This window comes from Schistocerca serialis, chromosome 11 (genome assembly GCF_023864345.2).
Source record: "Schistocerca serialis cubense isolate TAMUIC-IGC-003099 chromosome 11, iqSchSeri2.2, whole genome shotgun sequence".
In the NCBI taxonomy this organism is placed as follows: Eukaryota; Metazoa; Arthropoda; class Insecta; order Orthoptera; family Acrididae; genus Schistocerca; species Schistocerca serialis.
In genome coordinates, this window is record NC_064648.1 from 73667012 (window position 1) to 73682720 (window position 15709).

Here is a 15709-nt window from a genome sequence, read left to right on the forward strand (position 1 = left end):
CATTTGTCAGGAGATTGTCAAAATATGTGAATATATCACAGTAACTGCTAATATTTACATAATTGATACACTGTCAGAATAAAACACAGTTACGCACTTTTAATAAATTTATCATACACAGAATACCCGATCTTGACTGTTGCAACCAAGTGCTGTCAAAACTGAAATATAGCAGAATTTTTATCTAAGCTGGTCTATCAGTCTCTGTTACGATATTCATCTACAGAGTAGAAGGAGGGGTCAATGGAAGCGTCTGATTCCACCCGTCTGCTTCGACGTAAAGGTGTTGTTGTGTGTGAATGTCATTACAGCACGGTGTTTATGAGTTGGTTTTTGTGTCTGTGTGTGTGTGTGTGTGGGGGGGGGGGGGGGGGGGGCTGCCGATCTAGTTTGCAGCGCCGGAATTTGCTGGTGGTAATTTTTTTTTTTTCTAGCTGTGAAGTTTTGTGTATTTATGGAGTATTGAATGTGATTTAATTTATGTACGAATGATTGATTTGTGGACTTTTGGGATTGTGGTTTTATTTTTCGCAGTTGTAGGTGTTGATTTTTTTGCATCAGTAGCTGTGGTGCACCTATATAGGTCACCGGAAATGACCGATTCCCATTTTCATAGTTGTATGTGTTGATGTTTTAGTATCGTCATCTGAGGTTGACATGTAGGTCAAGGGAGATGTCCGATTCCAATTTTCGTACTTTTAGTTGTAGGTATTGGTGTTTTGGTATGGTCAGCTATGGTTGACCTATATTGTTCAAGGGAAATGTCCGATTCCTACAGATTTTTGTTGGTGTAGCAAAATGCTGTATTTTTTCTTTTTGTTCTTCATTTTGTGTTTTGGGATCATGGTGTGTGTGTTTTTTTTTTTTTTTTTACTAGCTTGTCCTCACCCTAAAACCCCCAACTTCCCGCAGTTGTCCCATTGGTTTGATTGTATTTTTGGTGGGAGATGTTATTGTATTATTTATATGTATCTTCGTGTTTGTTGCCATGTGTATGTAGTGACGTCATAGACACACTTAAAATAGCCATTTCCGGCATATTGATGACGGGTGGAATCAGACACTTCTGCATCAAATAGTCTTTCAAACACACTGTAAACCGTGCTTTATCTGGAACCAAGTTTTTAATGGTTGCTGACTTGCTGGCAGTTTATTGAAAATGCATGTTCCCGAATATTGGACCCCTTTTGGACCAAGGTAGTGATTTTAGGTCTTTATGTAGATTGCTGTTCCCATTTCTAGTACTGATATTATGTATTGAGCTATTGGTTGGAAATACTTGTAACAAATTTCATTAAGGAATAAATATACTAGGTAGCAGTGGTTAGAATACAAAGTTCCTTGAACAGGTTCCTACATGATGTTCTTGAATTTATACCACAAACGATTTTTATTACACGCTTTTACATGCGAAAAACTTTTGCTACGTTTGAAAGTTACCACAGAATACGCTCCCTTATGAAATAATAGAGTGAAAAAATGTGGTATGCCCTTCCAACTGAATTTATTATCGAGTTGTAGTCCCAGAAACGTAACACTGTCAACCTTTTCGATCTGCATGTCTTCATATGTTATAAACATGCTGTAGCTGGAGAAATCTAGCAGTTACCAAATCTGACATAAAACCTGGATTAGCGTACTCACACTTTCCCCAATAGGACTAGCTTTTACAGCACAGAAGTAAACGAATCTGTCACATTACGTATATTTTTTGTTGTATTACAAGGCTGTAGACTTTATTCTATTATGTGAGCGGCACAAGAAATTAGCTTCGAATTTAACCTACAGTACTCAGTTTACATATTACTTCATACTTAAAAACGCACATTGTTAACATTTTACTTAAACAGTGCTGTGGCGAAGTTCAGCGTACTTTCTGTCGCAGCTGCGAAGATAATATTTCTCATAGCGACCGATAACCTACAAACATATAATATTAAACACTAATAATCGTTCTAACATCAACTAAAATGTACCCGGAGTTAATAAGCTAAGGTTATGACAAGATTCATACGACATTCCTGCCATTTTTCATTACTCGCAGTTATACTGATAACTAAACTGATGGATTCGAACTATGTCGTTATTTAACTGTAGCCCCTCGGAGTATTCGCCGAAAATCAGCTACCTCTCACGTGAGTCCAACCAGAAATGGGCCGCCGGGAAGCGTACGAACAGCGGAAGCGAATCTGAAGTTCTCCCTTCTCGCCGCTTGGAGCGCTAGTGTCGCTCCAGCTGTGAAACGGTAACAAGTAACAACTTTTAACAGCAGTGCCGTTTAATGGGAGACTGTGTCACATTACAAATGTAAACCGTGGAGATAAATAAGCAAAGGTAACAGTAAACTTGTTGTTTCATTCAATCACATATTTATTATTCTTGTAACTGCATGGGTCACACGAAGCATTTTCCATGTATTTTGTTACGATGTTCTGACAATAGTTGCAATATTGTATTAATTTAACGGCATTTTGCCTTGTATTTGAAATTTATTTTGTGTATCCAAAGGGCTGTATTTAAATTATCGTTGGTGGATTGGTTTATGGTTTGGGCTAGTGTGCGAATTTGGTTTATACTTCTATTATGTTATGTTTTCCAAAACAAACAACTTAATAATAATAATAATAATAATATTTATTCAACATCGAATAATCAAATACAATCCCTATTCCCTAGAAATAATACAGTTTCAGGACTTCATACAGATTATTCTTCTGAATACGTCAGTTTATAAATTACAAACTAAAGATTTGTTTGTATTAATAAATTTTACGTTTTGTTTTCCATAAGCTTGTAATTTTTCGAAATGGACAGAGATCAGCAACTTTGTGCGCAGGTACTCCCTACGTATACTATACATCAATTGTGAAAAGTACAGGTGCTGTTTGTAGCCCATAGCGTCTTGTGAAGTACTTGCTATTTTCGTCCCATCCGATAAAATCTCTACATCTATATTCTGTAATCTGTAACTTCATAAAAGAGACTATTTGTATTTTCGACGTTTTTTCAACAGTTTCCATATGTTGTGATCTCCAGTGAAAGTGATAAGTCATTTATAATTTCTGTAGGAAGGACGACCTACGACAGCAAATTTCTCACTCTCACTATTTGGTTACCTTAATCTGTATTTATGTTGTGATGTAATATTTTTTTTTTTGTGAAGGAAAGACGAGGGATAAGAACAGCGTTTGTTATGATGTAATGTGATGCTTGTCCGTACTACAGTGGAGTAACTTCGATAGTATTGTTCAGTCGTTTAGTGCACATAGTTACTTCATTTCAGGAATGGGGCATCAGCAGAAAAGAAATGTTGGACATATTCATTTGTTGTGGCTATTTGGAATCATTTTAGTATCCTATTACTTGATCTGGAAATCGTGCACAACAACAGTTTGTATTAAGATGCATTTATGAATGTTTAGTGTAAGGATAATGCTACATCTTTGCAAATAGATGTAGAAAGGAAGTAACTAGTGTAGAAACAGCTGCTATATAGCCTAAATGTAATTCTCACCATGGGTTCACAGTTGAGATGGAGGAGAGGCAATAAATATGTTTAGTAATAGAATATTAAACATAGATGATGATAAAAAAAATTTTGATGGTTCTTGAAAAAGTGCAGTGTGTGTGGTTCCTTTTTTTTTTTTTTTTTTTTTTTTTTTTTAAGTGAATGGATAAAAATTCAGCACTGCAATATTTGCTCTAATCTGGGTATTCAGTTATGCCTTATAAAAGGAAAGCCTTACAGGAGCAACTGTGTCAAAAACACACATTAAACATATAATAAAATGATGCTGAACATCTCTTGTAGTTAGATTTTCATTTTGTACATGTCAAGATGATTCTGAATAACTGAAGACAAACTGCAGACTAATGTCCAAGTTTAGAGGTTAAGTACTGAAAGTGCCACATACATGATTAAGAACTGCAAATTCCATTTTGTTCTTACCTGCATCAATGAGAACTGGATTATAACATTTGGATAATCATATGCATTCTGGTAGTCCCAAACTGAATCCCAAAGATCGAAGTCTCTATTTCAACTTATCTTTCTTCGATTTTAAAATTGTGGTTGATGTTAGAAGCTGATTTTCCGTAGAAAATCCATTTTCCATTTATTAGTTGCTTTGATTCCTCATAATGCTGTAGTTACAGTTCCTGTGGGAAAAAGCAAGACACATATCAAGTAATGCTCACAGTAGTGTTATGTAGCTAGTGTATCTTAAACAAATGACAGAAACAAACAGCATCAATCAGTTGTAGCATTTGTTTCTGTTGGATGGATTTTGCAAAACACTGATTTTCTCTCATTTTAAGATTATATGTATGACACTTCGTAATGAGGAAATGGTAAATCAGTTCATGTCATTGGACTCCTTTCTTCAGGTAGTGTAGAATTTTTCTAGTTTAGTGGTTCATCTGCTGCAGCCAGTAATGGACTGAAAATACTGCCTTTGAGCTGTATCTCACATTAATAATGGAAATTGAATGTGACTCTTTGTACCTGGTTCCTTGCTTTTCAGGGGCTAATAACTGCAGTAATGGACCACCAGAAAACTATTCGGATAAAAGATGAAACAAATGAAACAGCAGGTTCACCAGGCTCCATTGTAAGTAGTTACTTTGTAATTTTATTACTGTAGTTTCATTAATTTCGGTGTGTGATATGTTCTGTGAATAAACAGAATTCATGTTGTATTGCTGAAAGTATGCAGTAAAATATCCAGTGAGTTTTCGAGGTCACACACATCTTTTGTAGCACTATGCATAAATTGTAATATGTGTTAAAATTCACAAATGATGCAGGGGAGGTTTTAAGTTTAATTTTTGTAAATGTAGGCAAATTTGTAATCCACTGCTTATTGCCAGTGATAACATCTTTGTATAAAATTAAGCTATTATGACAAAATAGTTCACGAGTGATTGGCTGGATGTCAGTTCCAGTAAGCACAGTATTTCAGTAAGTGTCCACACTGCCATCACCCAGTGTGTTGACTGTTAGTACGGAATTAAACAAATGGTTCAACACTGCTATGGCAACTTTGATCCACACTGTCCCTTTCACACTAACCTAGACCTTCAGCTTTGCTACAGATCAATTTAATAAATTTAAGTATATTCTTAATGCACTGGCAGTGGTTGTATGTTTGCTTAAAGGCAGATTTAATCTGAACTGATACATTTCCTTTAAGTGTCATCTTTAATCTACAATGCAAGAATGAAGATGACATTGTAATGAATATCAGCAATGTAATTTCAAAATATAGCAGGGTCAGGTAATGCATTATTACATTCTATACTTGAAAAGTGGGCAATAACTAGACTTGAAGACAATAGATGCTTTTCATATGTTGTGCTACAGGAGAATGCTGAAGATTTTTATAGGGAGATCCGAGAGCTAATTATGAGTAAGTGGTTAAAATTTAATCCACAATTTGACTAAAAGAGGTTTGGGATAAAAAAGTAGAGAGAGACAAAGGATTGACTTCAGTAAGCAGGGGCAACTGCAGTAGCTGCAGAAATGGACTACTGGGGAGAGCTGCGTCAAACAAGGTTTAAGACTGATCACAACAACAAAACAGTGCATTGAATAGAAATTGTAATTTCAGTATTAACAGTAAATGTTTTCTGGAATTGAAAAATAATTACAGGTCTAGTGAACAATACGAACTATAAGTGTAGTTTTTTCAAGTGTATCATATGTTACATAGGTGGTACCTTGGAGTTGTGTTTGTGTGTTCCTATTCTAGAGTGTGTTTGTCTGTTTTGTTGATGTCACTAGTTGAGTGGTGGCTTGAACTGTCTTTTTGCTATGCCAGCGTAGGGCTAGTGGAGATGCTGGTCACTTAAGGAAAGCAGTGATGTGGATTGAGTTCTATACTACACCTGTAGCAGTTATATAGTTATAGCACAGCCTAAGGCCTGTGTTAAATAGAAAGGTGATAGTCTAATTGTGGTTTGTAAATGCCAATGAATGTTTTTATAACAATATTTTTCCATAGTTGCCTTTGTGCAACTGATGAAAACCCTTGTTTTCCTACTGTAGTCCAGTATTTTCAGATTTTTAATATGTCTACAGGTGTTAACCGCACTCAAAACTTTTCTTCTGTAGATCCTGATAGTTCTTCAGTTTTTATTTTTCTAATATTTGCATATTGTTGGTGAAGTCATCCATTGATAATTTCTTAGGGCTTGTATTGCTGCTGTGTTAATGATAATCGGTCTACCAGTGCTCAGTCAAGATATCTAATTGTTACCTTGAAAGAAGTTTGAAGAGATATTTACTGTGAACATTGATTTAAGAAGTTAGTTTCATATAATAATGTCTTGCAGTAGCACTTCTCTCTGAATATGTAAACTAAGCCTCAATAAGATCAGTAACAGAAAATTCTGTAGTATACATTAATTTATTTTTCTGATACTGTATACATGCACCCTGATATATTCCAGAGTGTATATATTTGATGGTAGCAAACTTATGGCAAAAGTAAGAGGTTGTACGTTCAGTATTGATGTTCTTTTTGTAAATATCTCTTCTACATACATCAGTTCATGACAAATGACATTTGTAGAATTGTGAGGATGTTACACAAATATTAAGGAATTTTTGTTGTAAACAATGTAACTTGAAGTTTGGATCAAACTTTTGGTTGCATTGTAAAAGACTTGTTGCTTCCTTTGCCTCTCTCTTCTTGAATGTTTCCACAGACTGGTGACAGTACAAATGTAAGAACATGCTCCATAAATTGGCTTTGCAAAAAAATGTCGGCAGATTAGCTGTATATGTTGACAACATAGCAGACAGTCTGCATTGAGTCAAGCTAGACTTTACATTCATTATAAGTCTGGCCTAAGAATAACAGTGTAGAGAACTATGTTGTCCAGCTTTCAACCTTTTCGCCTTGATTTTATTTCACTTCTCTTCTTTGTATTTAACTTCTATTAGTTTTTCTGAAAATTCGAGGATTATCTTGCCCATTTTCATTCTTTAAATGGTAATGCATCTACTATAGATAGTGCATTGTGAGCAAGTTGAATAATTTGTGATACTATAAAACCTGTAATTTCTGTGATAATAATCTTATGCCACTCCCATTTGGAATAACCACAGAAACCAAGATACACATGACATTTATCTTTTGCACTACTTCCATTGTGTAAGAATACCTGTTTTTCAGTAACTCAGTGCTGTATTAAAGAAACAACCTTGGCTGTTTCATCACTCAGAAATTAATTGTAGAATAGTTCTGTAGTGACGAAGATGTTGAAAATAATGTTGTGATTCTCATAATGTTAATTTCATTCTAATTGAAATATGACAAATCAGTTTTCCATCAACCAGAATTACTGTCACACAAAAGAACATATACCGAGAACTGGCAATAAAATGATAGTTGTGACATTTATTAATCTTGACAGTTACTTCAATTTGACTTCAAAGATGTGAAAGTTCTTAACAGTGTGTGGAGATTATGACTGTTTAACTGTACTCATTTTGCTTTGTTTTGCTCTTACCACAGGTCCAGGTATACCACTCCAGTGTGAAAATAAAGGAAGAATGGCAGGAGACTGGGAATCAAGAGGTAATTCTAGTATTTTTGTGATTGAGTAGGATCTTCACAGTTGTGGGGAATGTAATGGAAGAGGTAAGCAATATAGCTATGTATTAGTGTCGAAGTTTGTTCAGTAATGCTTGTAATGATGACTGACACAATATCATCATTTGCCCACTTGCGTCAAATATGGCATTGAAGACTAAATATAGTATTTTTTAGGCATTGCTCTATATGGATTGAAGGATTGTCTTCGTACAGGAACAGTAGTTTTAGTATATACATTAGTAGAATTATTATCTTGTACAAGGGCATGCTGAAAAGTAATGCCTCCACATTTTTATGTAAGTAGTGTCAACACTTTTCAAATAAACAAGCTTTGTTAACTTTTACATCTTGTATGTTTGACTTTGTTGACAGAACCACAACCTCACCTCTGCTCTCACTGCTTCAGTCACTATCTAATCAAAGTCCATGAAGGTATTGTTTAGATTAGGAAACAAATGAAATTGGATGGGTCAAGTCGGGACTGTATGGAGGATCATCGATTACAGTGAACCCAAGCTGCCAGATTGTTGCAGATGTTGCAGCGCTAATGTGTAGTCGGGCATTGTCATGCTGAAGGAAAGGGTGCGGCATGTATGAACACTCTTTGAATTCAAAACCTGATCACAGTACACTGCTCCTCATGCACCAACACAGTTAAGTAACACATGTTCATGTTATGTGCTATAATCCAGAGCCCTCTAGCGGCAGATGGTTTGAATTTGGGTCAGTGGAGCGACAAAGCCAATTGAGGTATTTCATATTGTGCACATTACTCAGTCGAGTAACATGTATGACATGTAGTACCTCAACTGATACTGAGAACAGAATAAAAAAAAATTGAGGCATTACTTTTAGAACACCCATGTATATACAAACAAAAATAAGATGTATGTGTGATTGTGTTGATGTATGTATAAAGTGATGCATGATAGTTGCTGCAAAGCCCTGTACTTGATCAGTCATTTCCTACCTATTTGACCAGTTGTTTTGATGAGTAAACTAACCACAGATATTTCTTTGACTGAATCAGTTGTCATTCTCATGGGAGGTGTGCTTAGTGGGCAGAGCAAGAATGAGAATTCATTATATCCTGTGAAAATGATGATGAAGTATGATTCAAGATATGAATGCTTTTCCTTGAAAATACTCCAGAATATCAGGAAACGCAAAGTGAATGTTGACACTTCCCAACACACTTCTGATTCATATCACCAACTGAATCAACATGATACTATATAATATCCACATGTGCAACAATCTGGCAGTTTTTGTATTTTCCGCCTAAGTATAATCTATTATTAAAATTAAGCTCCATAATAGGCTTCTGTCCTTTGCTCTCTCTTCTATATTTCCATAAACCCTTACAATGTCATATACTTCAATTTGTTTCATTATCCTTGTTATCAAGGTATTTACCCAAGCTGCATATCGACTCTGTTTGCCTTGATTAAATTTTCTTCACTCTTTTTCATTTCTATGTTTTCCTTCATTAAATATTTTTTACTCTTTTCATTTCTACATTTTTTCTATGTGGAAAATCTAAAGGAAGATGGACAGATGGAGCAAACTCCATCCTGCAGAATGTGAGGTGTTAACAACTGCAGGGCCTCATTCAGTTGGTCCCTACATCCAGTGTTCTCTGGATCACACACAGTTTACATTATAGTGCATTTAAAATTAGTTGCAACTTCTGAAGTTTGGCTCAGATCGACCAGCCAGCGCAGCTGACTGGTTATGTGCCAAGCATTCCTGACGTTTTCTTCGCCTACAGCAATCTTCCATGCTGGCAACTATGCTTCCCTCCACTCACTTTGTACTGAACTGTCAAAAGTCTCAACTAGTTTTAAATACATTATAAACAATCTTTCCTTTCGTGCATTGCATATTAGGCCTTTGCTCTTCCTTGGCCCTTCCAGGCTTTGTCAACCTATTGGTTGTGCATTTGCACTACTTAATAGTGATGTTGCTATTGGCTGACTACATCGTGTGTCCTGTGCTCTGAATATCTGGTGTCATCGGGTGGTGAGATAACTGACTGGCTTACAAAATTGCGTCACAATTTTAGTGCTTCAGAAACTAACATGCTGTTTTGGGTTGAATTCGAATTTATTCTTTTGTAATTACAAAATGTGAAAATGCAGTGTACATGTTGCTGCACATCAAAGATATTTCTGAGAGCGCGTTTTTTTTCTTTCTTTTAAAATTTTCTCTGGGTTTTGCTGTCTAAGGTGCTGTGAAGAAGTGGTGCTGGTGTCTAAAACCTTAACCATTGAAAGGATTGGTGTGTTTCACAGTCCCGTGGGATTTATCATGGTGAAAGTGTATGTTCGCCCTGGGAAGAGTGTATTTTTAACCAGGATTTTTTTTCCTTCTCTGCATATACACCCTGTTATAAGACAGAGTTTATCTGTGCCCATGCTATGGACACTCTGTTGTGATTACTCAACCATAAACGTACTGTTATGTCCGTTGCACTGCTTTCAGTCTGTTCAGAAATGTGCAACTGTCTCCTTTGCATGTCTTCATTTCCTCCTATTTATCCATTTGAAAAACTGTGTCAGCATAGCTCCAGAGTGAGGATTTGAGCTCAGGAGAATGATAATTCTCGTTCCTGGCACAGGATTTTCTTGTAAAAAAAGTATTGTATTGCAATCATGTATCGTTAATGTCAGGGTGTTGTAGCTGCCCTGTCTCGTTATTAATCACTACATGCAGAGTCCTTCATTAGATAGTTGCATGATGAGAAAGTTCTCATCACTACTTTTCTGTCCTAATGTACGGATATCACTTGCACTGGTGGTAATGCAGAATTGGTGGAACAGGAGGTTCTGGTTGTCACTGATGGTAGGATTTTGACAAAGTAAACAACTAACAGGAACTGAAGTGTAGATGATAGAAAAAATTGCCATGAGCATACATACACAGTCCATGCAGCAGTCCAAATCATGAAGTGTAATGGAGGTAAGATCAGAAACTTAGGACCTCTGCCTGCCTTTTGCAGGCAAGTGTGCTACCAAAAATGCACTTGCCTGTGAAAGGGAAAGGTCTTACTTCTGAGTACGAGTCCTGCACACAGTGTTAATCTGCCAGGGAGTTTCAAATTGATGCACATTCTGCTTCAAAAGGAAAATTTATTGTATTTGTATGATTGTTGCTTTTTCAGCAATGTAATTTTTTATGAGAGGTGCAGTTGAAGACAAATCCCTCTTAATAGTCATACAGTAGTTACAGAAGTTTATGCGCAAGCTTTAAGTGGGTAATTAGTTTCCTTTTTCAGTTACTTCAAGATCCATTAAAAATTGAAGATCCATGTTATGACATAAAGGAAGAGCCAGGACTAAAACTGAATGAGAGACTCTCTGAGCATAATGTAAGTTTTCAAATCAGTGTTGTTTTATGCTTGAGTTACAGCAAGACAATCATGAATGTAATGGCTGCATATAGTTAAAAGATCATAGATGGAGAGCCATTCTAACCTATGATACAGTAATCTGTAGTATTTGTGTAAAATTTCCATGACTCTGGTTATCCTTGTGTTGTACGTGTTAGCTGTTGTTGTAATTGTTGTGGTTGCATGTCCAAACATTGGTTTGAATGCAGCTCTCCAGGCTACTCTGCCCTGTGTAACCCTGTTCATCTTTGAAGAACTGATGCAACTTACACCCTTCTGAATTTGCTTACTGTATTTATTTCTTGGTCTCCCGTTGATTTTTAGCACCCCCCCCCCCCCCGCCCCCCCCCCCCCCCATGCCTCCACCCCCGTGTGCACACTTCCCTCCTGTTCTAAGATGGTGATCCCTTGATGTCTCAGAATGCATCCTGTCAACCAATCCCTTTTTTAGTCAAGTTGTCCTGCAAATTTCTTTTCTCCCCAATACCAGTCAGTACCAGTTCATTAGTTATGTGATCTACCAATCTAATCCTCAGCATTCTTCCATAGTACCACATTTCAAATGCTTCTATTCTCTTCTTGTCTAAACTGTTTATCCTCCCTCTTTCACTTCCATATGTGGCTACACTCCAGACAAATACCTTCAGAAAAGAGTTTCTGGCACTTGAGTCTGTATTCAATGTTAACAAATTTCTCTTCTTCAGAAACACTTTTGTTGTTTTTGTCAGTCTATATTTTATATCTCTCTACTTCTACACCTATCAGTTATTTTGCTACCAAAGTAGCGAAATTCATCTACTACTGTAAGTATACTGTTTCCTAATTTAACTCCCTCTAACCTTTGACCAGTGCAGCACAGCATTATTTGGATATACACTGGTAAGGCAACACTATAGCTACTGCCCACCATGAGAGTGAATGCATTGTGTTGTGTACACAGGGCTGTGGGGGTATTATTATGCTAAAGGAAACATATACCTGGGCTTCCATTGAACCTCTAGTAGTAACCAAATACACTGTGATTACTGTGGATTGTGTCAATATGGTTCCATTGATGCTTTGTCTTTCATAGTGGTAATGCAGATTTCCAGGTAGGTTACTATCCATTTCAAAAGGCCAGAATGATACTGCAGTGGTTTGAATAGTATTGCAGTGAATGAACGTCCATGGTGTGGCAACCAAATTCAACGGATGTGCATCCATGGAACACATTCCAACCCTGCACTCAGAAACCAACAGCCCATAATTCATGGGATTTGCAGGAGTTAAATTCTAGGCAGATCTAGTGCCATATACCTCGAGAAACCTACCAAGAAATGGTCAAATCTATGCTATGCAGAAACACTGCTGTACTGTATTGCAGATATGGATCAACACACTTTCAGCCAGATGAGTTGATGTATTTGCTCAACAGCATGTGATACTATAATATCTGGTCAGAAAATTAACTTTATTAAATTACTCTTTGAATAAGATACGATAATCAATGAAAAGTATGAAGATCTTCATACTGAAATATGGAGAGCTATGTTGTATGCACATAATGAGAGGTTTTTTTTTTTCTCAGTATCTGGAAGACTCATTTTTAGCCTCGGGGTCCACTGATTCTATCAAGGAGGATCCAGTACTAACTTTAGGAGCAGAAGAAACTGAGAATTTCATAAGTATTTACATCTTACAGATGGATTGCATGTGAAGTGAAAATATGTCATTTGGTAACTGTGGAGTACAAAGGATGCATTACAGTGAATTTAGCATAGTTTGTAACTCTTAGTAGTTTTGTAGTATTGTGTTATTCCACTTGAATTATTGTCAGTATTTTGCTGAGTGCTCTGAGTAGAATTTCAACAGAGCTGTAACAATATATGTAGTCATAATTTCACTGTCACAGGTTGATATCAGTTACACTAAGATCATGATAATCCAGCAGATCCAGTAGTCCAACATGTGCCAGATATTTTCCCGTATTCTTTGATCATTTGCATGCCTTCGAGAAACATTGAAACCTTTTGGTGTGACATCTTTTCAGCAACAATTGTTTGCCTAACAGATTGATTATATTCTCATCAAGATATGCTAGTTATAATATTGGCTTTGTGCTACTATCAGTGATTCTTCATTCACTAAACCTAAGTTTACAGTACTTATTTTTGCATCAGTGCTTTGGTATTTTAATTATTTAATGAAGTCGTAATGCTGTGTTAGTATTCAGATACTTCTATGACTGTCAGACTACACCACAGTAAAATGTTTGTATGTACAGTGAACATGTTTTCCAAATAGAGCAAAAGTGAACCTAAAGCAGCAAAACACAAACATGTGATTTTGACAAGCCACAAAAAACTGGACAACATAAGCAGTTTGGAAAAGAGTGAGAACCAAAACAGTATTATGAGTGAACTATGGTCTAAAATGATTGAAGAAACTGAGATGGAAAGCAATGCAAATGATGATGCGATTACAGCTGATGGTTCTGAAATTGTACAAATGATAAATTCTGCATCTACCAATGAACTGAGGGCTTTTTCAAGTGAAATTAAAATGGGTCAACATAGGCAGAAATTCGGTTACTGAAGGAGAGCTGAATGATATGACATTATAAAAGTGTTCTGAAGTCACAGCAGGTGCCTGAAGCTGACAGTGATAAAGGAAAAAGGCCTGCAACTAACACCTCTTAGGTTGAGGCTGTAGAAGCCTTAGACACTTAAGTGAAATTCGCTAATAGAAGACAATAATACAGTGCTTCAGAAGTTGTGAATCTGAACATCACGCAAAATAATTGTTGTCAGAAAAGGGCTCAATCAAAAACAAGTTGGAATTTCTGTAATGTTCAGGGTGCTCAGGAGATAATTTCAGTTAGTCAGCGGTAGACACCAGTCTGGCATATTCCACACCCGTGAGGGCATCAAATATCTGTACTATTTCTAAGACAGTGATTCCAATTAAACTGCACTAAATTCTTGACAATAATCTTTATTAATTAGCTTCATCTTGATATCCTCAAACCAATTGTTCTTATTGTATTTTGTAACTAGCGTACAAAACATGATTTATGTGCTGTATATCGAACTTCTCAAAAACTTTGAGCCTTAAACTGTTGTAATAAAGCAATATACTATTTGATTTTTAATTAAATTTTATTTTTATAGAAAAGTAGTTCTTTTCCTGATACAGGCTGTGGCCGAAAGCTTAAGTGTAAATGTATTTTAATTTTGCCTCATTGGCAACAAGGCATGTTATCTTTACATTAGTAGCAGTCTTCTATGCACTTCAGTAACTTTGATTAATGTGTTGGAGGCAAATACATTGGACTGTTACCTTGTCAGTGAGTCTCTGTATTTGTGAGTTTGTGGCAAAGAAATTTCCAAGGGGGGGGGGGATTATTAAATAAGCTAAGATGTACACAGACTCGGCACAGTGAACTGGGGAAATAGTGACTGTCCTATAAATTTTTTATTATATACTTTAGCCTCATGTCACACACATGGTATCATTAACGGTTTTAATTTATGACCAAGCTGTTATCAGATGAACTGTGCAAAAAATAAAGAAACACAGAGGTAGTAAACTACTATAGTGTGTTTAAAAGAAGTTGCGACATTTGACAATTTAGTGAAGAGCAAGTGTAGGGAATCATAGTTTACAATCGGTAGTGATAACACAATGCCTATCTTAGGTTATGACCAATAGTCAGCTGCCAGGCAAACATTCTTTGACAGTAAAGAAATGACAATACTAAACAGAGCAGTTATATCAATGAATGTTTAATACCTACTCACAGTTATAGATTAAGTTGAGTGACCCCAAGGGAAGAATCATTGCTGTCTTCCTCAGAACTAGAACTGGCACTGGAGCTGACTGGAATGACTCTGTTCCATCTGTTCTTCCAGCAGTCCTTCATAAATCGATGTCTCCTGAATTTCCTCCTTGGAATAGCTGACAATTCAGGATCAATCCTGTGGGGTGAAGTGTGCAATGGCCTCTTTTTTCAGCATTTCAACCTTAATGAGCGTAAACTTCTTGGTGTCACTTGCCACATTACCTCTCACCTGGGCCCATATATGATGAGCTGGATTCAAATGAGCATGATGCAGAGGAAGCCTTGATTACACTATGCTCTTTAGTGTTAACTGATTTGTTGACCTTGCATTGTGGAGGTTTTGGCTTCTACAGCATAAGTTCCATTAACTATTCATGCCAAATTCAATTTTATCTCATGGAATGTTTCTTTGTACACAGTGCATAAACTCAATTTCCTCCACTTCATTGTTAGTCTTATCCATTACAGCAGAGTGGTATGGTACATTGTCCATTATTACTATCGAATTCAGATGAACATTTCACAGCAGAGCATCTGAAAACCACTCCATAAAAACTGTGGGACTCATTTCCTGATGATAGTTGCCTTGATTCCTGGAACAGCAATAAACAGGTTGGAATGAAGCCATGAGCAGAGCTAGCAAGAAGGATGACAATTCTGCCACTCTTGTCTAACTGTGCTTTGGATGTTCCTTGTGCTGTGTGGTCCAGCCATCCTGTTGTCAATGTGTAACGCACATTAAGCCATGTCTTGTCCAGTCTGTTATGACGACGACGAGCAGATTGTCACCAGTGTTGATCGGTGGCCAATGCTAAATAGAAACATATAAATCACAGCAGGTTTATCAGTGACATCGATAAGGAGCTGGCTGCATGGTCTGGGTCTGCATTGACTAAA

At 36.6% G+C, this 15709-nt stretch overlaps 1 protein-coding gene across 6 annotated transcripts in view; it reads left to right on the forward strand.

Moving 5' to 3' along the window:
* The first annotated feature begins 2207 nt into the window (after positions 1-2207).
* LOC126427267 (zinc finger protein 492-like) overlaps positions 2208-15709 on the forward strand; it is a 603844-nt gene continuing 590342 nt past the window's right edge. For 4 of the 6 annotated variants that reach the window (XM_050089523.1, XM_050089519.1, XM_050089522.1 and 1 more), the window contains exons 1-4: positions 2208-2334; positions 4524-4610; positions 7521-7583; positions 10879-10971. In XM_050089523.1, the coding sequence (XP_049945480.1) occupies positions 4542-4610; positions 7521-7583; positions 10879-10971 (225 nt within the window). In that variant the 5' untranslated portion in view covers positions 2208-2334; positions 4524-4541. Of the gene's footprint in view, positions 2335-4523; positions 4611-7520; positions 7647-10878; positions 10972-15709 lie in introns of those variants that run through there. The other 2 variants (XM_050089520.1, XM_050089521.1) reach the window with 2 other exon arrangements.